Source organism: Dysidea avara, chromosome 6 (assembly GCF_963678975.1).
Source record: "Dysidea avara chromosome 6, odDysAvar1.4, whole genome shotgun sequence".
Classification (NCBI taxonomy): Eukaryota; Metazoa; Porifera; class Demospongiae; order Dictyoceratida; family Dysideidae; genus Dysidea; species Dysidea avara.
In genome coordinates, this window is record NC_089277.1 from 6470230 (window position 1) to 6495582 (window position 25353).

Below are 25353 nucleotides of genomic sequence, written 5' to 3' on the forward strand. Positions count from 1 at the left end.
AAGTGGGGTCTCGTGCACCAAGACGAGACACGGGTCACGTGTGCCCAAATTAACTTGATTCCGAGACTACTTTATTTCTAGTCTTGGCAAAAAGCGGGTGAGGCGAGAAGAAAGGACCAAGCCGGGATTGATTTGTTTAAAACGAGGTTGAAGGTTAGACCTGATCGAGCTATAAAACCATAAATCTTGCCATAAATGGTAAAGTAGTACTGACATAAATAACTAGCCATTATTGTAGTTACATAACAGCTGGTATAAACCATCAGTAACTAGTACTTGACCCGTTTGCTATAAATGAAAATGTCTAAGCGCGGATTAGAGTAAATTATCTATTCCGGCTCGGACACCATGCATACTCGGACACTCGTTCTCGTTAACTGCTGGACGGAATCTTAAATTGGTGTGGGCATACCTTGCGTATAGCCTAACTATATATACCTCCAAGTTTGAGCCAAAACTCTTGTTTTATTGTTGCGCTAGACCACATCAAAGTCGTTGCTCGAAATCATAATTATATTCTCTGACAATAAAAAAAAAAATTAAACTCTAATTAAGGCCACTCCAAGTCATACCTTAGTTTCTGGTCACTCCCAAGCCTACAAATGGATGCGGGCGGGCGGATGATCAGGACTTCAGGACTATAGACTCTACTGTGACAATATACTGTATGGTATTATTATTTGCTCAATTTAGCAAATTCATGTTGATTTTGTTTTTAGTCAAACTTAACCAACAACACAAGTAGTAGTGCTTCGGCAAAAAATGCACTAGGAAAGTTGTTGATGGATCATGCCTAGCTATACACTGATGTATAGCATTTAAGTATATTTATTTATTTATTTAGAATATACTATAGGAAATGTTTTGCTCATGTAGCTACTTATGCTTTCCAAGTGAAATAAATGTCTCATTAGCTATGTCAGGAAAGTATTACTATGACTTATAGCTAAGTTGTTCAAATTATCATGATCCAAAATGAAATTTAACTTCTATTTTCACATCAGAAATTCTTCATTCAAATGTGAAGTCTTAGCCCACTAGCTATGTGTTTCCAGCCTTCTATTCAGTAACCTTGAGAAAAGTAACTGTCAAAGTTTTGAGTCATTGAGTGCTCCAGACGAGTGTTTTTTAGTGATCATCTGGGAACGTTTAAACTATAAGGGTTTCTACTTGCCAATCTAGTTTTAGTTATGGAAAAGTTTAAGTTTAAGCTCACCGAATGTTGCCGGCTTTCCATACCCCTGTAGTGTTCAGTGATAAGGAATTAGACTATATAATCATTAGAGGACTACATTTGGATTATAAAGTTAAAGCTATGGTCCATCTGCATGGACTAGTAGTTAATGCTACTGAAATTACTTTGGTTACATAAGCATTAGTAACAGTTATAATCTGAACAGCTATATAATCAAGGACAAAACTAGCTATATAGTTAGAAACATTTTATTAGTGTGGCATATATACCTAATATTAGAGTTAAGAGTAGTGTGACTGCTCTATTGGAATCCCTGACTGCTCTATTAGAGTATATCGATCTTTTGAAGTGTCTTGCTGGGTCACGTGCACTTACGCACCTGTAATATTAATAATAGTCCTCATAAACTAGGGTTTCAGGTTTACCATGCGGGCGGGTGACCAGAAACTAAGGTTTGACTTGGTGTGGCCTAATGACATAAGACAAAACAGTACATAATAAACAAAAACAAGTTATCTTAAATAGTGACCTGCACAGCAATCAGTGCCTCAGCAATGGGACAGCGCAAACTGGACCCGGCACCGTGAATGCACATAATGGCAGACCTCAACAAAGAGAAGCTTAATTTACATCTCAGCCATCCCATCACTGTTCCATCAGAAAGACTGTGCTTTGCACTCAAAAGGTTGGCCAATCTCTTATAAAACTGAGTAGCAGCATCACCCATTCCACCAGTAGTAATAAAAATTAAGGGAGTAAATGAGGCATTCTCTACTTCATGAACCCGTTGTTGGTATTCACGTCTCTTTTCCTTGGACAAAATTCAAGTATTGTCGGACACCGGTCAGTAATCCTACGTCAAATACTTTTAAAGACTTACCACCAACACCATCTGTTAGGGCTGTTCATTAGCTATCAGCAGAACCATAGTTTATTTCTTTCTATCTCATTTGCAGGAAGCTGTGATCAGAAATGTGCGAGCATGTCACCACCTCTATTCTCGGACACGAGCTATCAGCTGGTTCTCGTACACGGTTATACCAAATCGTACAAAAATTATTGTGGACATACTTTACACATAGCGTATCTGAACCTCCAAGTTTGAGCTGAAAAGCTTTTATGGTTAGCTAACTAGAGCGTATTGAAGTTTCCATGAGAAAATTAGTATTTTCATTTTTCTCGGATAATAGCCAATGCTTCCTACACCAAGTAATTTAGCCACTTCCTACCACCACCATCTGATAGAGCTGTTCATTGGCTATCAGCAGAGCCATAGTTTATTTCTTTCCATCACCTTTATGAATAGTTATGATCAGAAATATGCGAGTATGTAATTACCTCTATTCTCAGACACATTGCTTCTGTGCTGTATGATTGAATCTTGGCTCCAGCTATTTCTGGTGGTACAAAAAGGTAGTTCACTGGCATTATATGCTATTTAAAGTAGTTTAAGTCAATGAAAAGTAAAAATTTTTCACCAGAAATAGCTGGAGCTAAGATTCAATCAGTCAGCACAGAAACAATGTGTCCGAGAGTAGAGGTAATTACATACTCGCATATTTCCGATCGTAACTATCCATAAAGGTGATGGAAAGAAATAAACTATGGCTCTGCTGATAGCCAATGAACAGCTCTACCAGATGGTGGTGGTAGGAAGTGGCTAAATTATTTGGTGTAGAAAGCATTGGCTATTATCCGATAAAAATGAGAATACTAATTTTCTCGTGGAAACTTTAATCCGCTCTAGTTAGCTAACCATAAAAGCTTTTCAGCTCAAACTTGGAGGTTCAGATACGCTATGTGTACAGTATGTCCACAATAATTGTTGTACGATTTGGTATAACCGTGTACGAGAACCAGCTGATAGCTCGTGTCCGAGAATAGAGGTGGTGACATGCTCGCACATTTCCGAACACAGCTTCCTGCAAATAAGATAGAAAGAAACAAACTAAGGCTCTGCTGATAGCTAATGAATAGCCCTAACAGATGGTGTTGGTGGTAACTCTTTAAAGTATTTGATGTAGGACTTACTGACCGGTGTCCGACAATACTTGAATTTTGTCCAAGAATACATGATTTCGATCAACGACTTTGATGTAGTCTAGCACAACAATCAAACAAGAATTTTGGTTCAAACTTGGAGGTATAGTTAGGTTACATGCAAGGTATTCCCACACCAATTTTCGTAGGATTCCGTTCTGCAGTTTACGAGAACGAGTGTCCGAGTATACATGGTGTCCGAGAATAGATAATTTACTCTATGCACCTATCAATATCGAGGGGTGCGACACCTTCGCAAATCTGTACTTGATTTGAAATGGGTTTCATTACTTTCACATTGTTTGATTCCCCCTACGTAAAATTACGTAACAACACTGGCGCTTTGATAAAATAATTATTGAGTACTGAGAACCGCTTTATCAAAACCATATTAACTCGATAGAATCATAGTTTTATTTATTTATTTTTATTAATGCTTTACAGCACAAGTGCTGAAGGTCTGTAGGACACCTAGTCTACTGGGGAGAGGTGACAGCAGCTAGTGTCCTGTGATGACGTGCGACCAAGGGGTCTGCCAAGATAACTGAGGTAAGTTATGTATGCGTATAGTATGTATCACATCACCACTGTTAATACATTGGCCGTGTACCTTATCCATGCTTATCCCTGGGTGTAATGTTTTATGCTACATGAACAGAATTCTTAACACAGGCATGATGATAATTTCCTTCAGTCCAGATATATTTTAACCTGCCTTGGTCACTGGACCAAATTAGGCCATGCAAACTTGATTACTTGTTTCTCATCCACAAAAATTTGGATTTCTATGAAGGTGGGAGGTCATTTTTCATTATTCATTATAGAACATACTCCAAATCAAGCTGTCTGTTACTATAAAGGTTAGCTCAAAACCTTTTAAGAACTACTACTTACATTTTACCACCGTTTCTGAGGTGCAAGTGATATTTGCTGTGCTGTAAAATAATAGCTAGCCCTCTTAGCAAAATATGTGTGCACATAATTGATAACAGCAATAATGAGATTAGAGGCAGTGGGGTAAAAAGGGATGCGGGAAGGGATGAGAAACAATTAATCAAGTTTGCCTGGCCTTATTTACAGTTAAGATTTTATAGGAGGCTACGGTATTATCTATTAGCTACGTAGTTATGCTATTCTGTAGTTCACTGTATGACAGGAAATTTTGATGAAAGAAAGATTTGATGAATGGTTAAATTTTAATTCATCCAATAAGCACCTGATCTGTGATTTCTTACTGTTCATCAAATTTTAATTCGCCAAAGGATAATTGTGAATTGATCAAATTTTGTTGTACAGTAATATCCGTAAACTTTTGTAAAATATCTCATACCTAATCATCTGTGCAGTACTGTCTGCCTTTCATTTGTGACAGCTATAGTGCGTAGGTCGTGCCATTCTATGACTCCACTGTTACTGAAGTTCAAAGCAGCGACTGAAATCAATTTATTGTCATGCACAGTGCTGTATGGGTTGAGTAGCTATATTACATGATTAAACATCTTAAATTTAAATTTTAATATTTCATTGAATTATTTAATACAGAACTATTGGCATTGAATTACATTAATTTTGCAATCTTCACAGATTGTACGGTCTTGTGCAAGGTTTTTCAGAATTTTGTACTCTGGCTCCTTCCCCATGTTGTGCATACATGATAACCTGTATTATTCCGTATAATTTGCCGAAAAGGTAGGTTTTCCAAGATCAGGTCACATATAATGCCATACTCCCAGTGGCCAGTCTCCATGTCTGGATGAGATGCTCGAGTTCATTGCTGCTTGTAGCTATATACACTTAAATTTTCCACGGGCCCATGGCTATGTTGTCACTACATGCATTCCTCACTGAACTAGTTGTGGTCATACATGATCTTTCCAGCTGGCAGTGACGTATAGCTAGGATATCTGGTTTGGTATGGCACAGGGTTATTAGTTGATGGAATTTAATTAAATCCTGACAATTATGGCTCTATTTTGACTGTGCTTCCAATTTTACAGTGACTGCTCTATTAGAGTATTTGACTGTTCTATCAGAACATCTCAAGCTTACAAGTTACAGCATCATGTGTGTGCCTTCAAAATACCAACTACTGTTACAGTATGTAGTAGATTGAAAATTTTTATCTGTAGCAAGAACTTTCCTTGTGCATTGTCATCGTAGGACATACCCATGGAATGTGGACTATGTCAAAGTGTCCAAGTGTGGAGTAATTTATTTAGCCAGTGCGTACTATATTGAACTGCGACAATTCAGCACATGTACTAATCTCCTTCTCCACATTACTACCCTTTCCCCCTTCACTAAAGGCTTGTAACATGCTATTACTATACAAAGTTGTTTCTATACAGCTGTAACTACTGTATCTATTAGACTGAAATGTTTTAAAAATCCACTGCTTGGTCTTTGTTCATATCATGGACAGTTTAGCATGTTTCACACTGCAGTGGTCCACATTCATGTGTGGTAATATAACCCAGGGGTTTAATACAAAGGTAAAGTACAGTTGTGATTCTGTGTACAGTAAATACGTATGGGTCAACTACGGAAAGATTGTGAATAATACTTAATGGTGAAATTGTACTTTAGAAGAAATAATACTGCCTGTGTCAGAGAAGTAACGAGTTCTTGGTTATAATCTGACTGTGCGTACAAATGATAATTCTGAAGTTGTAGATAATGACACTCTTGAACTGGACTAAATTAAACTTACATAAACATTCTTGTTAGTGTCTAACCCCACCTCCCCGACTGGGTGCATCAGTAATTACTGGCTGTCCAGTATAGTGAATTTAAAAAAAATGACATGTGGTTTGGCTCCAAATTCAGAAAAGGAGACCAGATGGTGTGTTTCCTAGTAGCACATAAAACAGTGAAATTGTTGGAACATAATAATAACTGTACATTGGACGTTTGAAAGCATTACTACAAATAAGCCACATTCCATTCATCTGAATGTAATAGAGGTAACATACATGTTCTGTTACAGACGGAAGTTACAAAAATATTGTATCTACTGTAAAAATGTGATAACAAAGGGTAGTTATTTGTAAATGAAAAGATGTGATATTTAAAGACAATAGTATGATCAGATACAACATAATATACACCAAAATGCTTGGAACAAAAAGTTATTGAGTGAAGTAGTACAGTCTAGCACCACATTGTACACTGCAGTTCCCTTGATGGTAGTGTTCTATGTGCTATATAAGGAGGTACTGGCCAACTTCACCTGCTCTGTGAGTGGTCAGACTGACCCACAATTAGACGATTACATCATCGCTATCTGCATTAGTAAGAACAAACAAAATACTTACGTACTAGTCTAATGTATTTCATTTACAGAGTATGTCAAACAAACTTCGCAACATGACATTTGTATAACCAGAATCCTACATGGAAAAGTCACTACAGTCAATCACAAAAAATGAAAGAGTACAGCTACAGAAAAGCTTAGTCATTACTAGATATAGTCATTGCTGATGACATTACTGATGTGTGTAACATGCGTATATACAGTGTGTGATATGTACAAGGCTGTGGTAGGTTTGGTATATACTTTGGAGCCAACAAATGTTTAAGTGCAACCAATGTACTGTTAGTGTGGCCTTTACTACTAACTCTTCTAACAAGTTTTGCTGTACCTTTGGTAGTGATATCACACTACACTCGAGCTCGCTGTATGTCAATCTCTCAATCTGTGATTGGTCAAACTCACAGTCAACAGTCATGACTACAAAATATCACTATAATGGATCAAAAGTCAAGAAGGGAAGAAGTGTTAAAACTCATAGTTACCTTTTAATAAATATTATTAAAACTTATGAGATTGAAAAACTTTATAAAATGCTTCAAAACTCTATAAACCATTTCACTGTACTTTCAGTGATGTACCTTTCACAGCTGTAGGTCAGGGGGGTAGGACAAGATCATGTGCACTACGAAATGCTAGCAACATTTTTATTAAACTGTAGTCATACTACCTATTGACAGTAATAACAACTATTGTATTGTAATCATTGAAAGTTGTGACTGCCACACATTGTCACCACTGTAAGTCTAATAACTCCATAACGCAGCGGCTGAGGGATTTCTGACTAAATACTGGAGTCTGGGGCATACTCCCCAGGGAAAATTTTGTCGTGTAAGTGTACTAAGATTGAATCTAGAAATGATTGGGATCTGGAAGAAATTAGCAAGCTGAAGCAACAAATTTAAAAATAAGAACTATGTGCACACTGAAAGCATTGATTTTAAGAAAATTCTATTTCTGTAGTGGACCATAAGAAAGAAATTAAAACTAGTTGGATTGCAAGGCAATTTTTAATACCATGAAATAGGGTTGAAAATGGCTATCTCAAGATGGATCTTTAGGACTTTTAGTCAAATCTCTGCAGTAAAGTATAAATTAAAGAGTTATTAAGAGGTACAACACGTAAGTATATAGAACTTTGAGTTTATATCTTTATGTGGTGAACATGGCAAATTTTAGAACTAGCCCAATCACCATTTACAACTAGCCAAAAGTCATTTACAACTAGCCAAAAGCTCCCTTTTTAGTCCTTACCATAACGGCAGCATTTTTCCAATTATGAATCATACCACTGCAAACTACAAACTAAATAGAAATAAAATATGTGACCCACTGAGGGAAAACCTGACTAGTTTGCATAATTCAATTTTTGAGGAAAAACCCATTGAAATATATTGAGTAAAAAACGTGTACTACAAAAAAATTATGCGTGTTTTAATTGCTTCAGTAAACAGTGAAACAAGGCTCGAATCAAGATAACTAAGTGACTAACATATTTGTCTGTTAATGGTGAGTAAGAATATCTTTGTTTCATTTCAGTGTCATTAAGCAAGCATGAGTTATGGGCATTTGTTTACATTGTCTCAAATGCACAGGTGTATGTAAAGCTAATGAAAACTGCAGCTTGCTAAATGCCAAGATCCACTGTGAAAACATGAGCCAAGTCCCATCCTTATAGCTTGTTTTCTTCATGAGTTATGATCGATTAAACAAGCGCCTGTAATTTTTTCCCGTATAGTCACTGTACAAATCAATTGTATTGCACTTTCTCCTGTCTATCGCTATAACTCCACAACTATTCACCAGATAAAGCTGAAACTTTGACAGCCCATTGGGTTTTCCCTGTAGATAACAAAAAAGTTGTAAAAAGAAGCTTGATAAAATGCAAACTAGTCGGGTTTTCACTCAGTGGGTCACATATGTATCAAGCCCCTTCCTCTACTTTTTGTACAGAGTAATATATCTTCAGCTCATGTGAAATACTTTCAGTACTTGTGCAACATTATTACACATTCACATGGTCTTGTCCTATCCCCCTGGCTGTATAGGTAGCATGCATTGAGAAATTTCTATAGACTGTTGGAATGTACTGGTAAATAGCCACAAAGTACTGAAACGAATAGTAATTTTTACTATTCAAATAGTTTTGAACAAAATGACGGAATATCAATTTTTCTTTAGAATAAGTACTGAAACCTTATGTTAGGAAGCAAAGTAAAGCCTAAGAACTATTTCTATCATGTTTTCAAATAGAATTTTATAAAATCGATACATCAATTCATTCATAATCTTAAGTTTAAAGACTGGCATTTCCATTTGAATACAGTGTACAAAGTACTAACAATTATTCAAATGGTGTGTTAACGAATCGAATAGTGTCATGCTGACTGAATAGCCAAATAACCGAATAATCATTTCAGCACTAACTCAAAGTAACAGTGAAGGTGGGCATATTCTTACTATGCTAGCTGAACAGCTACTATAGATCACTCACATGACCCAGATAGCACCTTTCTTGGTTTACTAAAGCTATTTACTAACTTTTTAAAAGTTGCTGAATGGCCACATTGGACATGGCTGGGGATGAGAAACTAACAGTTAAGCTTGAAACAGCAGAGAAAATTTCAGGAAGATGCATTCAAGTCACAGGTCAAATGCTATAAGTGAAAGGCTAATGTAAATTTTGTCTTTGACACTCTTGTTAAGTACATTCTTGAGATTGTAAGGTGGGGTATAGCATTGAAGGAGGCAGTGATACTCATTTCTAACCTTCTTGGTGGTGGCCCATTGTGGATATTATTTGTCAGGAAGCTTTCTTCATTTTTCTAGTTTCGTAGGGCATACACCACTACAGTCTTAGTGAAGTATGCTGCATAGGATGACTTCTTGAGTGTTTATTCATGCTGTTTTCTTGAGTGGGATTCCTCTCTCTATCTTTCTAGCTCATCAATAAAGACATTCACTGCATCCGCGGCCTGGCGTGAGATCTCGCATGATTAATACGTAGCTCAAGTTTTAAAAACTAACCTATTCTGGTGGGACTTAACGAGACTTTATTGTGCTAATACCATGTACTCGTCATATTTCATCAATCGGGAGGTATTTCAGCACAAGGAGGCCCAGTATGCTTTTCAATACAAACCATTGGGCTCACGTGCATGCTTCCAACCTCCTCTGACTCAAGCATAAAGGAAGGTAAGAGCAGTAATACATATGCATACATACCTCCGTTATCTTGGCAGACCCCTTAGTCGGGGGAGGTGAGCACAGATCATCTTCAGTCATCACAGGACTGATTGCTGTCATCTCTCCCTAGTATTGAGTTTGATGTGTCTCAGTGCTCAATAATTAATTTATCAAAGCGCCTATATAATTATAGCATTGTTATGTAATTTTACGTAGGGGGCATCAAACAATGTGAAAGTAACAAAACCCATTTCAGAAATTGTAAGATTTTATAGCACGCTGTACATACAAGATTGTGAGTTTCAGACCCTTGGGATGTACGGTATTATAAATACAGTAGTTATGCTATTTTGTAGTTCTAGTTTAAAATACTTCCAACTACCAACACCATTAGTCTTGTCCCCCTGACCTTTCTTCAAGCACGCTTATTGAATTTAGATTATAAGCGTGCATCGGAAAGGGTCTTGTGAACATCCCCATCCAGTCTTGTCCAGCCAATCCCCAGAATCTTGGGAGCGTTAATTGGTGCTGAATGACCATGAAAGAGGTGAAGATTATGCTATTGTATCATGAAGCCACAAGCATCTGCAAAGACCTTACTGAGAAACGGTACTTTCTGTCTTGTAAGTTTACTATAGGCCAGCTATAGCAAAATGGTTTGCTGATTCGGTGAATTATCATATTCATGACAAGCTATACGACTAGCACTCCTCAACACTAGAGCCAGTATTTGTAGAGCTGTAGCTATGTAGTATAGCCATTCTAAATACAAACCATACCGGCTTTGTATCAAGAAGTGCTTGTATGGAAGTTGTCACGATAATTCCGGGGAAACAAACCTCACTGCTAAAGTTCACCATTACTTGGGAAGTGACAGGGAGTCTTTGTAAGCATCATAGAGGTGGTGGCTTGACAGAGAGTACCGTTTCTCAGTTCACTCCAAGGTCTTTGCAGAGGTTTGTGGCTTTGTGACACAATGGCGTAATCTTCACCTCTTGTGTAGCCATTCAGCACCAATTTACGTACTTTCCAAGATTCTGGGGATTGGCTGGACAATATTGGATGGGGATGTTCACCAAACCCTTTCCGATGTGTGCTTATAATCCAAAATTGATAAACATGCTTGAGGAAGGGTCTAGGGGATGAGACTACATCACTACAAAACTATCAACACCACTGCAACTGCATGGGACAATCTAAGCCTGTGCCCTCTACTACAAGTTGGCCCAGTGACCAAGGCAGGTTAAAATATATCTGGACTGAAGGAAATTATCACCATTCCTGTGCTAAGAATTCTGTTCATATAGCATAAAACATTACACCCAGGGATAAGGTACAGTATTAACAGTGGTGATGTGATCCTATTATTATTATTATACTGGGCAGACAGCACCAGCTGATTGTGCCCAGGGGACAAGGACTGTCCCAAACAATTACAAAAAATCAACAATTACAATAAAGCAGTATTAAGATAAGCATCTAATTGTTCCTGAAATAAATCTAGTGAGTGAGAATCAATAACATGTTGAGGGAGATCATTCCATTCTCTTATTGTTCTAGGGAAGAAACTGTTCATGTAGGCATCTGTTCTGATATGTGTAAAATGGTAGGATTGATGATGATGAATTCTTGTGTTTGTGGAAATCGCAGTAAAATAATTAGGAATTTTTAGAGCTAAAAGACCATTAATAGATTTGTACAGCAAGGCAAGACGCATCCTTTTACGACGGATGTTGCAATGTAGGCCAATTGAGACTATGTAGCATGGTGGTAACATTGTGACTGAAATTATAGTCATTAAATATCCATCTAAGAGCTCTCCTTTGAATTTTTTCTATAGAGGCAATATAATTGTTATGGTGGGGATCCCACACAGAACTAGCATATTCAAGTGTTGGTCTGACGAGGCTAGTGCAGGCTCTAGATTTAGTTTGCTGGGAGCAATTACACAAGTTCCGTTTAACAAAATTCAAAGTTCTGGTTGCTTTGGATGTGATGCTGTTAATATGTGGAATAAAAGGCATTGTTTGGTCAAATACTATACCCAGATATGGATGCTGCTCGACACTTTGTAGTTTTTGGGTGTTGATAAAATAGTCTGATAGTGTTGGATTCCGTATCCTGTAACACTTCAAGGTAACACATTTTGAAACATTAAATTTCATTTGCCACAATTGTGACCATTTGAACATGGTATTAGGATCACGTTGGAGTTCAGCAATGTCCTCTTCACATGAGATCACACGATACAATAGACAATCATCAGCAAACAGTCTTAAACTTGAAGATAAACCTTTTACAATATTGTTAATATATACAAGAAATAAAAGTGGTCCCAAGACTGTCCCTTGAGGTACTCCTGATTTTACTGATAACCATGTAGAACATGATCTATTTACAACAACTCTTTGTATTCTCTGTGTTAACCAAAAACTTGATCCAAGAATGTGTCTTATTCTGAATGCCATAAGATGACAGTTTGAGTAGTAAACGGCAATGGAGAACTGTATCGAATGCTTTACAAAAGTCAAGGAATATAAGATCTATCTGTTTCTGTTGGTCTAAATTGTGTGAAATGTCTTCTACTACTGATGCTAATTGGGCCTCACAGGAGTAACCCTGCCTAAAACCATACTGATATTGATTTAATATTTGATGCTGTTGAAGATGTTCCATGACTGAGTGGTAAATAACATGTTCCATAACTTTACAAACAATTGAAGTGACGGAGATAGGTCGGTAATTAGAAGGATTGCTTCTGTCATTCTTTTTAAAAACTGGTGTAACATTTGCAGTAAGCCAATCACCAGGAACGGTCCCGGTTGACATAGATTGGGTAAAGATGACTTGGAGTATTGGTGCGATTTCTGCAGAACACTGTTTAAGTACCACTGATGGAATTTCATCTGGGCCAGGTGATTTATTTATGTCTAGTTTGCAAAGTAATTTAAAAATGCCTTCAGTAGAAAATGATATTTCAGGCATAGATGGATATGAAGATTCTGTAGTTGGGATGTCAGTGAGATTTTCATTTGTAAATACTGAGTGAAACTGATACATACGCATACATAACTTACCTCAGTTATCCTGGCAGACCCCTTGGTCGCACGTCATCACAGGACACTGGCTGCTGTCACCTCTCCCCTGAGACTATGATTCTATCGAGTTTATTAATTTTATGGTTTTGATAAAGCATTTCCCTCGAGCATTTCTCAGTGCTTAATAATTATTTTATCAAAGTGCCTATAGTGCCGTGTTGTTACGTAATTTTATGTAGGGGGCATCAAAAGATGTGAAAGTAACGAAACCTGTATAAAAATGAGTTTCGTTACTTTCACATCGTTTGATACCCTCTACGTAAAATTACATAACAACACTGTGCTATAGGCGCTTTGATAAAATAATTATTAAGCACTGAGACACGCTTTATTAAACCATAGATAATATGGTAGGGGTGTCTATTATCTATGATTAAACCATAATCAAACTCGACATAGAATCTACTGGGGAGAGGTGACAGCAACCAGTGTTCTGTGACTAAGGGTCTGCCAGAATAACAGAGGTAAGTTATGTATGCTACAGAGGTATGTACGAGGTATGTATCACATCACTACCAAGACTGAGCAGTGTTGGGAGTAACGCGTTATGTAATATTATTACTTTTGTGGTAACAAAGTAATATAACGAAATATGCTATAAAAACAGGTAATATAATGCAAGTTACTTTACTTACAAGTGTAACGCGTTACCTAAGTAATATAGTTACTGTAGCGAGTCTAATATTATGTAATATTATTACTACAAGTAACGAAGTTACTAATCTCGTTAGTTATCCTCTGAGTAACGCCTAGCCACAACGAAGTAACGAGGCCTACTGAATGAAGCTTATTCACCAGCTTCTTACTTATAACCAAGATTTGCATATTGTCCAACAACGCAATCATGTCACGTGATAAGTTATAGTTTCACACGTGACAGCTTAAGGCTGTGGACACAAAATAATATAATATGTAATATTATTACAGTTACTTTATTTTATGGGTAATATGTAACTGTAACTAAATAGTTCAGTTGCAAGTAATATGTAATATGTAACTAGTTACTTTTACAAAGTAACTTGCCCAACACTGAGACTGAGATCACCACTGTTACCTTATGCCTACGGTTGTATTAAATGTTTTATGCTACAATGCTATGAACAGAACTCTTAACACAGACATGGTGATAATTTCCTTCAGTCCAGATATATTTCAGCCTGCCTTGGTCACTTATAGTAGAGGGCAGAGGCTTTGATTGTCCCATGCAGTTGCAGTGGTGTTGATAGTTTTGCAGTGGTGTTGGTAGTTGAAAGTATTTTCAACTAGAAGAATAAAATAACTACGTAGCTAATGGATAATACCATAGCCCCCTTCCCAAGGGTATGAAATTCACATAAAATCTTATAATTTCTGAAACAGTTTTTGTTACTTTCACATTGTTTCACTTGATTCCCCCTACATACAATTATGCTACATTATAGGCGCTTCGATAAGCACTGAGAAACATCAAACTCAATACTGGGGATAGGTGACAGCAGCCAGTCTTGTGATGACTGAAGATGTTGTGTGACTAGTTGGTGTACCAGGATAACAGAAGTATGTATGCATCATGTATCATCACCACTGTTACCTTCCATTATCCCTGAGTGTACTGTTTTAAAAATGCTATGAACAGAATTCTTAGCACAAGCATGGTGATAATTCGCTTCAGGGATATTTCAACCTACTGGTGACCATCTTTTAATAGGGACCCATGTTTCACTGGGGTGTCACACAGGCACTCACTATTGGATGATCTGCGTCAAAGACAAAATTTACCTTAGCCTTTAGCTTACAGCATTTTACCTGACTTGAATGCATCTTCCTGAAATTTTGTCTGCTGTTTAAGGTTTATTGTTAGATTTTCATCCCTGGCCACATCCAATGTGGCCACATCCAATGTGGCCATTCAGCAATTTTAAAAGTTAGTATAAATAGCTGTAGTAAACCAAGAAAGCTGCTGTCTGGGCCATGTGAGCCAGCTAGGTATAAATCCGTACACCTTCATTGTTACTGTAAGTGTTGAAACTAATCAAGTTTATTATGTCCATTTACCAATACACACCAGTCCTGTGCTTCCAGCAGTCCGTAGAAATTTCTTAATACATGCTACCTATATAAAAGCCAGGGGAGTAGGACAAGACCACATGAATGTGTAACAAGTACTGAAAGTATATCATGTACGTATGTTACCTCTATTACATTCAGATGATAGCCCTAATAATTGTGACCGAATTTGCGAAAAGGGGTCTTCCACACACATCCAATTCTATGAACTTGGAAGACCATAACTTAGTGTTCAAGTAATATATAAGCCTGAAATTTTCTCCATCCATTAAGTTAAAGATGGTACTGACTGCTGACCAAATGTCAAGTCATTAGCATTTTCCAATCTGAAGTTACAGATTGCCAAAGTTGGTAAATTGGATGTGTGTGTGGAAGACCCCTTTTCACAAATCCGGTCACAATTTATGAATGGAATGTGGCTTATTTGTAGTAATGCTTGACCTGCTAAAACACCCTGAAGCTTTTATTTCAAATGTCCTATGTTGTCCGACAATTTCACTGTTTTATGTGTATTAGGAAACACACCATCTGGTCTCCTTTTCTGAATTTGGAGCCAAACCATTATGTCTTTATTTATTTATTATACTGGACAGCCAGTAATAATTATTATTGATGCATCAGAGACACTAACAATAATGTTTATGTAAGTTTAGTCCAGTTCAAGAGTGTCATTATCTACAACTTCAGAATTATCATTTGTACACTCAGTCAGATTGTTATCACCAGGAACTTGTCACTTCTGCAACAGAGGGGACATTACTTGTTCTAAGTACGATTTCACCATTAAGTATTATTCACAATCTTCCATAGTTGACTCTCCAACAAACCCCATACATATTCACTGTACACCGAATCACAACTGTACTTTACCTTTGGTTTAAACCCCTGGGTTACCACACATGAATTGGACCACTTCAATTGAAGCCTATACTTAATGTCCCTAGCAGTGCAAAACGTGTTGTGCATGATATGAAAGCAGTGGATTTTAAAACAACATTTCAGTCTAATAGATACAGTAGTTACAGCTGTGCAGGAGCAACTTCACATAGTAATAGCATGTTTCAAGCCTTTAGTGAAGGGGGAAAGGGTCCTGATGTGGGGAAGGAGAATAGTGCATATGCTGAATTGTTGCTGTTCAATATAGTACAGACCAGCTAAATAAATTACTTCACACTTGGACATGCTGATGTGGTCCACATTCTGTTGGTGTGCCTTACAATGACAACGTACAGGACAAAATTCTTGTAAAAAAATTCAATTTATTACATACTGTAACAGTAGTTGGTATTTTGAAGACACACACATGTTGCTGTACCTTGATTTGTTTGCTACTGCTTATGGAGGATGGATTTGATGCCTACCAACTGAGGCGATTTACTTGGTTTGTCTTAACTCAGGCTCTACTGATTGTGTGAAGTGTAACACCATTTGCAGTGAATGCACTTGAAATTTAATTGTTAGACTGGACTGATTCAGTTATACCTAATTACAAGCAAGAGTTGAATTTGCACAGGCTGGATATCAAATGGCAGAAATGATAACCCCTTGGGTTTCCTTGATCTCACTGAGTATTGGGACAGTCTGTACTAATATATTGCAGGTCCCTATGGTGAATGGGTGAATCCCCCAATTCTCTGCATCCCACCAGTCTCAACATAAGCAGTCCATTGCGTTTATGTTACGAAGTACCGTGCCTAATTATATAGAATAACAAAGGTTATTTGTATGCACAACATGGGGAAGGAGCCAGGGTACAAAATCTTGCACGAGATTGTACAATCAACAAAGATTGCAAATGTCATTCAATGCCAATATTTCTGTATTAACTAATTCAATGAAAATAATATTAAAAATTAATTTAAGGTGTTTAATCATGCAATACAGCTACTAAACCTCTATACAGCATGTGCATGACAATAAATTGATTTCATTGGCTGCTTTGAGCTTCAGTAATAATATATAACATAGAATGGCATGACCCACATACTATAGCTAACTGTCACAAATGAAAGGCAGACAGTGCTGCACAGATGATACAACAAGAAGTACTGACAAAAGGAAAATTTGATGAATTTACATTGTATTAATCAGCTTTGACGAATTAAAATTTGACGAAAAGCAAAAAAATTGTAGATCTAAACACTGACTTTTGAGGTGCTTATTGGACTAATTAAAATTTAACCAATTCATCAAATTTTACTTTCGTCAAACTTTCCTGTTGTAAATTTACAGTTAATATTGTTTCGAATTGCTAGATTTTATAGCAAGTTGTATGAGATTGTGATCATGAGTTTCAGACCCTTGGGAAGGAGGCTACAGTATTATCCATTAGCTACGTAGTTATGCTCACAGGCAATTCTAAGGGGAAAGTAGGGGGGTTCTGTAGTTCTAGTTCAACTACCAACACCACTGTAAAACTATCAACACCACTGCAACTGCATGGGACAATCTAAGCCTTTGCCCTCTACTATAAGTGACCAAGGCAGGTTGAAATGTGAAGGAAATTATCACCATGTCTGTGTTAAGAGTTCTGTTCATAGCATTGTAGCATAAAACATTACAACCAGGCATAAGCGATACGGTAACAGTTGGTGGTGATGTGATGCGTACATAACTTATCTAGCTGTTATTCTGGCAACCCCTTAGTAGCACGCCATCACAGGATACTGGCTGCTGTCAGTCACCTCTCCCCAGTAGATTCTATATCAGTAGGTATCGAGGTTTGAAAAGGCGTGTCTTTCTGATCAAAGCGCCTATAGCGCAGTGTTGATTCGTAATTTTACGTAGGGCATCAAACGATGTGAAAGTAACAAAACCCGTATAAAAATACGCATATGGCCATGGTATAGAACATTAGTAAAAGGCATAAACCTGTGAGTCCTGCGAGTCCTGTTGCAGTTCTTTACAGAGTTAGTTGACACTACTTCATTAGGTAGATTATTCCAAGCATTTATTGATCTTATAGAGAAATTACTTCGAACAGATTGTCGCAGAGAACGAACTATAGGTTTAGGTAATATGTGACCCAGTCTGAGAAAACCGGTCTTATCGCCCATGTCAGCAGATTTGATTTTTCACCCAGGACACACAGCCACATGAATAAACTATCTAATTCCACATTTAAAATCAGCTAGACTTGAGTGGTCTGGTTTTGCTGGCTGCTTTTCCCGAGCCCAGTGGTGATCCGTACGTGTAGTGTGGGGCCTTAATGGAGCTCTGGTCAGCCTGGGAATGACTGTATGTGGCTGTACAGCTCTGTGGTGTTGAATAACTGTCTCTGACTGCTGTGAATTTCCTTTCATTTTAGCCAGTTATGAGACCTCGATGGCTCAATACTTGGCCTAATTCATCCCTACCTCGGTTTAAAAACTATCTAAAATGGCGGGAAACCTAGTTGTTGGTTACTTGCACAGTGGATGCTCTGGAAGGTAAGGTGTAAAACATGTGAAAATTTGGTAAGGTAAATGCGGGTATTTCCGGACAGCGTACAATTCCGGACACTTTGGTACCTTTTTCAAGCTAGCCGAGGAACGAAACAACGGATTGCCTTGAAATTTCTGCTGTGAATAGCTATTCTTATAGGGATTATAAAAATCGAAAAGTATGTTCTAGTTGATTCATTCTTGGGTACTATACACGAAGTGTCCGGAACTGTGCGCTGTCCGGAAATACCCGCATTTACCTTACATATAGCTTCAACCATTGGCGAGCTACAACATACTAAATACTTAAAACCGGCATTTCTCGATACTTTTAAATAGGCGATAAGCCCGGTTTTGTCAGACTGGGTCACATATACTGTTGTACTAAATAGTTGGAGTCATTAGGCAATTGTATCACGTGTATGTTGAAGTTTGTGATTGTAGGTATAACACGTGTATCGAGAACGCTCGAAGCAATCGCTCCTCCGCCATCGTCGAGTAGAACTTGGTCGTTCCACCAACGAGCCGACTACATTTTGATGCTGTGACCAGGTACGTGCCAATACTGTCATAACCACGCTACACAGATCTTCATGCATGTACTTGAACACTTGCTTGAATGTCACGAATATATCACGTGATTGTAAGGGGCGTACGTAGGATCTAATTAGTCTCGTGCCCAGCCGGGCTCGCGCTAATGCGCAAACACCGTCTGGTGCAACCCAACCACCAGACGGTGTTTGCGCATTAGCGCGAGCCCGGCTGGGCACGAGACTAGGATCTTCCCCCCGCCTTTTATATTGTTGAATCAGCATAGGCACGTTATTCCTACTGAACTCATTCACTAGTTGTTGAATACCCCTTGCGTGATGGCATCTAAGAAAGACACCCAAGAAAATCAGGAAACACTCAGTAGAAGGTAAATCAAACTCTGTATATTGTGCCTATTAAATGTCAAGTCCACCGCTTAACGGGATATATGGAGCTTACAATACTCACAAGGCCACCAGGGGCGGATCCAGTAGCTGGCAAGGGGAGAGGCACAAACAGGCTAAGTTGTAGGTAGTTGGGGAGACAGTGGCGTAGCCAGGAAAAAAAATTTTCCGAGACAAAGTTTAGCTATACATTGAAATAATTGAGAGGGTCAGTTTCTGACTCAACTGATTCACACATACTTTCAAGCATGGGTGATAGAGCATTTGCAGGTTGACTCTCTGGTTGGATGGAAGAAATTGTTTCAGAAGACACTAAGCATTTTCTACATGTCATAAGTAATGCTCCAGCTTAGTTAATGCTACAGTATATGCATACCATGCTTCAATTATTAGACTAGTGTAATTGCACTCAACATAAAAACTGAATTAGACTACCACAGAGATATTTTGAGTGATCAGGCCATCATGGACTGCAACGGAGGTCATAGTCATGCACACTACTTTTTTCAGCATTGATTTGATGTGAGGTTTTAAGTCACAGATTATCTCTTTGATGTAATGTTCAACTGCATGTTCTAAGCATGTCAAGCTAGGGAGTCTAGGGGCATGCTCCCTTGAGGAAAATTTTGAAAATAATATGCTTTGAAATGGCATGTGGAGGTTGTTTTTTTTATTGTAACTGCTAATACATGATATGCATGATCGATATCAGTTGATTAACATAAAATTGTAAATGATTTAGACCAAGCAGTGTAATGAGAACAGTGGCTATAATCTGTACTGAATGTTCTATTAGAGTATATTACTATGTGACTGCTCTATTGGAGTATCTCAATCTTTTTACAAATTCAAGTAGCTGAAAAGTGATACATCCAATGCCGGACTGTCACCATGGGTTCTGGCCCTGCATAGTACTACAGCCATAGATACTGTTGAGTGTGGTACAGTAATGCTGTCTAGTAATGTTTGAGTAGAAAATTCAAGGTGCCAAAACTCGGCCCTGCTCAGCCTGTTCAGTTAAGCATTTTTTTTTTACCGAGGCAGCTGCCTCGGTTGCCTCAATGGTAGCTACACCAATGGGGAGATCCAGATTATCTTGTTAGTTACTGCAGATTTGAAGCAGCAAATAATCACCTCTTAGTAGTGTCTCACTATCGATTTCTGCCATTTTGGCCTTTCAGATGGTTGTGAAGTCTTAAAGGCTGTTGAAAGGTCTTAAACAACATGAACACAATAATTATTTTAAAAGGCGCTTAGTATGCACGAAAGTGCTGGGTAACAATTTCACAGCTAGTTTAACATTGGTTTGCTTTGGTTTCAGGTGAATAAGTGCTGGTAAAATGTGCATGTTTTCACGAGCTTTATAGCTAAGCTGATTTTGGCCTGACATAACGTTTAGTATTTTAATCAGAAGTATGGCTGGCTCCTCCACAAGGAGAAGGGGGTTGGGGGGGCATTTTTCCCAAATGCCCCATCCTGGATCTGCCATTGGCCACTCCAAACTGATGAAAGGCTCGTCTTGGACTCAGGAAAATTTGCATGATGCAGGCTGGTGGTCCTCGAGCCGTCATTACTCCTATAAGATTGGAAGCAATTCAATAAAAGGCTGTATACCATCCTTTTTGAGTTGCAAAATAGCACAAACGTGATTTTGTGCCGGCTGACTTGATAGCATGACTGACTGACTGTTACAAGATGCCTTTACTGAGCTTGTGCAGAATGCAAGAATAACCAGAAAATATGAATGGCCTAAGAGCAAAAAGCACCGAGACGGAAAAGCCCAACTAGCTAATGGGACGTAAGAGGGCTTGTGACCACATGTCCAATAAGTCCAGTTAGCATATTAAAGTGGAGTGTTTCAATAATTACTGTTATGCAACTATTGGATACTGTGGTTAGTCATAAAAATGTACTGGACAATATCCAGTGTTTTTTTGTTTGTTTTTAATGCTGTAGCTATTTGGTGTTGAATGGAGTAAGGGAGATTTTTGTTCCATGTGACGATCAAGGGGTAGCCAACACCCGCACAAAAACCCAACATGGTGTATGAGAGTCCCAATATTTAAGTATTTCTCTGTATTCAAAAATATTTGTAAATACAATATGGTTCTAATTTTGATTTTTGAGTATATAGGTATATATGACTGAAAGGTGTAGATGGTTTCTCTTGTTTCCTTGCTTTTTGTTTCTGTAATTCCTACTCAAATGTATTCCTTGCACTTTTGTTTGTTAACTTTTTGGTAAAATAATTTATGACTGCATGGTTAACCAATGCATACTGTATCAAAAGAAAAATCAGACATTACGCATGTCCCTACTATCAATTACTGGTTAGTGTTGTTGCCATTTTGCTTTGTTTCCAGCCTTGTTCAATCCATTGTACAGCTGTGATGTAAGAAACGCCTCTGCAATCAATCGCCACCATGGAAATTGCACAATTAAACATGTGCCCCACATATCACTCCGATGCAATAGTCTTCATATTAAGCTATTTTCTGTCTGTTATATGGTGTTAAAACACAGAACAGTATGAGAGGGCCTATGCAATCACCACGAAAATTACGGACACTTCGTGACAGCCAGCTGCACTGAAGCCATGTTACTGCAAATCAACACCTACGCAGTAACGAAGGAAGAAATGGGACACAAAGAAGGACAAAGGAAGTCCACGATGCATGCATTGCAGTTGCTGCAGTTGGCAAAAAGACATGCATGTATGCGAAGAGATGTTGAACAGTGAAGAAATCAAACGCGTAACATTAACCAAGTCGACTTATGAAAATAAAACTAAATGGAAACTTGTTGGAAAGGTTTTGGGGTTGTTCTGAAGATATTTATGGGCTTGGCTGTGCCTAACCAAGTTGTTATGAAAGAGAAATGAGGCTGGTTTTTGGGTAAATTTTTACCCAGAAAAGTCTAAATCTTTATGATCTCTATTATATAATAATACCTACTGCCTAATTACAATATTTCTCTCATGTAGTCCACAACAAAATGGCAATACCCAATGACAAAGGTGGATATGAATATCACTTTGTTGATCCTCCATCAGACACACTGGTGTGTAAAATCTGTCAATATCCCAGTAGAGAACCTCATCTTAGTGGATGTTGTGGTCACACATTTTGTAAGTCTTGTCTTGAAGGTGCCAAGAAAGTTACTACCATTGCTGATGCTTGTCCAATTTGTCGTAATAAACAGTTTGTCACAATGCCTAATAAACAAGCTAACCGAACCATCAGAAGTCTCCATGTGTTCTGTGCTAACAAGAAGAAAGGATGTGAGTGGCAGGGTGAAGTGAATAACATCGTTGACCACTTGACAAAGAGTACCGGTTGTCAACTTGAAGAGGTTATATGCTCCAATAATTGTGGACAAACTTTACAACGACAACTTCTGACCAGTCATGTTGAGGCCAAGTGTCCACGTCGTAAGGTTGACTGTCAGTATTGCCACATAACAGGAGAATGTCAGTTTGTTAAGGGTGAACACAAGGAACAGTGTCCCAAGTTCCCCACAGCCTGTCCCAACAAGTGTGAGGTTGGTAGTGTCCCAAGAGATGATGTAGAAGAACACATGAAGATGTGCCCACTGGAGCTAATCCAATGCAGGTATCACATGGTGGGTTGTGAGGAGAGGATGCCTCGTAAGGATCAGAAGAAACATAACAAGGAAAAGATAGAACAACACTTGTCTTTTACAATAGGCCAGCTGCCTAGTACTCACAAGGATTTGGCTAGTATTCTCGTTGAAGCAATGAAAGACCTTAATAGTAAAATTTCACAGACAAATGACGAACTTACAGTAAACAAACAACAATTAACTAAAGACCTGAGTAGAGTAATAAATACCCAGAAAGAAACTAAAATAATAGTTTTTCAGAAAATTAAACAAGAACTAAATGCAGCTTGGTTTTATGGTTTATGCGCTCTATCCATTTTAGTGATATTGTTAGCTTTCTTTATTCACTCACTGTCTGCTGTCAACGCTGAGACACTAGCTAAACTGGATACTGCATTCCAAAAAAAGATTGCTGAATTGGAAACTACATTCCAAAAAAAGATTGCTAAATTGGAAACTAAACTGGATACTACATTCCAAAAAAAGATTGCTGAATTGGAAACTACATTCCAAAAAAAGATTGCTAAATTGGAAACTAAACTGGATACTACATTCCAAAAAAAGATTGCTGAATTGGAAACTACATTCCAAAAAAAGATTGCTGAATTGGAAACTAAACTGGATACTACATTCCAAAAAAAGATTGCTGAATTGGAAACTACATTCCAAAAAAAGATTGCTAAATTGGAAACTAAACTGGAACAGAAGGCACAGCAAATAATTAATCGGATTACATGGAATGCAGAAATTATATCTAATGCCTCAAAGTTATCATCTGGTGATCAAGTTGTTCCAGTGATTGTGAAGATGTCAGAGTATACCAAGAAGAAGAGAGATGAAGTTGACTGGTTCAGTGACCCATTCTACACTCATCACAAGGGATACAAAATACAATTGAATGTAGTTGCTGCTGGTTATGGTTCTACGAAAGGTACTTATCTGTCAGTTTTTGTGTTCCATAAAGGTAACTTGCACAATGATCAGTCTCTGAAGGGACATTGTGAGATAAAGTTGTTGAATCAAATCAGTAACAGTGAGCATTATGTAAAAACAAGCAATGTAAATACAACAAGAAGATTATTATGGCATAATAAACAATTTATTGCCCACAAAGACCTCCACAACATCACCAGCACTTGTCAGTACATCAAAGATGACAGTATTTTTTTTAAAGTAAGTATCAAACTAGAGTAGTAAACATATTTGACTGCTGTATGTGAAACTTTATTAATTCTGCATACACATAGCTAACTCACATAGTATGGCTATACATAAATTTAGAGTTGCACCGATATGCATTTTTTCACATTTACCGATACTGATTATTTGCCTATTTCTGTAATCAATATGCCAATATTTAACGATATTCTTCAATTCTTCAGAACAGGGGAGGAGGAGCAGAAAATCACCTAAAGTTTATGTGTATAAACTGCATTTGTAATCGATGTAATTAGCCAGCTTATCAAATAGTGTTTTTAGTGGGACTCCAGACCCTTTGTGAAGAGTGATCAACTAATTGTGTTGGCGGCCGATAAATATTCATAGTTTACTATTGCATGGGATTAACAGTCAAAAGTGCATAGGTCACTTCTTTCATCATGGGAGATACAGAATGTATTGGAGAGTTCTTGCTCCTTTTAAATCCAAAGGCGATGCTCTACTGTAACTGCAGTTTGAATAAGATATTTTACCAGAAGTGATTCGTAAAAATATATTGAAAACTCTTTAAAAGCAGTTGCAACATAGATTCAGTGTATGAATGTAAAACAAAAAACAGTGCATTTACAACTACTGCAATTGATCATAGAGGCTGCATGCCATGTAGCTATTGATTTATAATAGTGTTCCACATGCACAGTATGACTTACCCGGACTGCTGCTTGGTGCTCCAAATGACAAATGCGCTTTCCCTTCCAAATGTGATATTCTGTGCATTTCAAATAAATGTTTACCAATTTAGCATTTTACTATATTAACAATCAAATCTCCAATGGACTATCTGTCAAGTAACTACACAGACACAACAGTACAGGATGTAGGCCTGTGTCAAATATGACAGCATAATAAAAAGCATAATAAACTGAAGTGCTATTCTAGCATAATGCTAGCATATTAGGTGGATATTTCAAACTATGGAGCTTAATTCCATGAAAATAGATTGATCCTCCCTGATAGAGCAGTCAGTGGAAACTGAAAACTACAATAGAGCACTCAAATGTATTGTACATATAGTCCATTACTCTCTAATAGAACAGTCACTTTGTAATGAAATACTCTAACAGAGCATTCACTGATTATATATTTAGGAGCATAAGGGGAACACACCTGAAGAGCATAATTGGTGAAAAGTTTGGGAAATTCCTGAAAGTATTGAGCATATTTGACTCAGGCCTAACAGGATGCCAGTATAGTACCTAGTCACTTAACCCACTGATGTGTATAGTGCATATATATACATAAAGTATAATTGTCTGTATGTAGCTATGCTGCAAATTGACCA

The 25353-nt window shown here is 37.7% G+C and overlaps 1 protein-coding gene across 3 annotated transcripts; it reads left to right on the forward strand.

The window, feature by feature from the left end:
- Nucleotides 1-21: 21 nt before the first annotated feature.
- Nucleotides 22-24195, forward strand: LOC136258141 (TNF receptor-associated factor 5-like). Of its 3 annotated transcripts, XM_066051452.1 has the most exons (4): nucleotides 22-153; nucleotides 3680-3784; nucleotides 14251-14365; nucleotides 22216-24195. In XM_066051452.1, exon 4 carries the CDS (start codon nucleotides 22227-22229, stop codon nucleotides 24045-24047), a length of 1821 nt encoding a protein of 606 aa, XP_065907524.1. In that variant the 5' UTR covers nucleotides 22-153; nucleotides 3680-3784; nucleotides 14251-14365; nucleotides 22216-22226; the 3' UTR covers nucleotides 24048-24195. The 3 variants fall into 3 exon arrangements, with proteins under 3 accessions (XP_065907524.1, XP_065907523.1, XP_065907521.1); XM_066051451.1 differs by lacking the exon at nucleotides 14251-14365; XM_066051449.1 differs by lacking the exons at nucleotides 22-153; nucleotides 3680-3784; nucleotides 14251-14365 and adding an exon at nucleotides 18706-18849.
- The last annotated feature ends 1158 nt before the right edge of the window (nucleotides 24196-25353 follow it).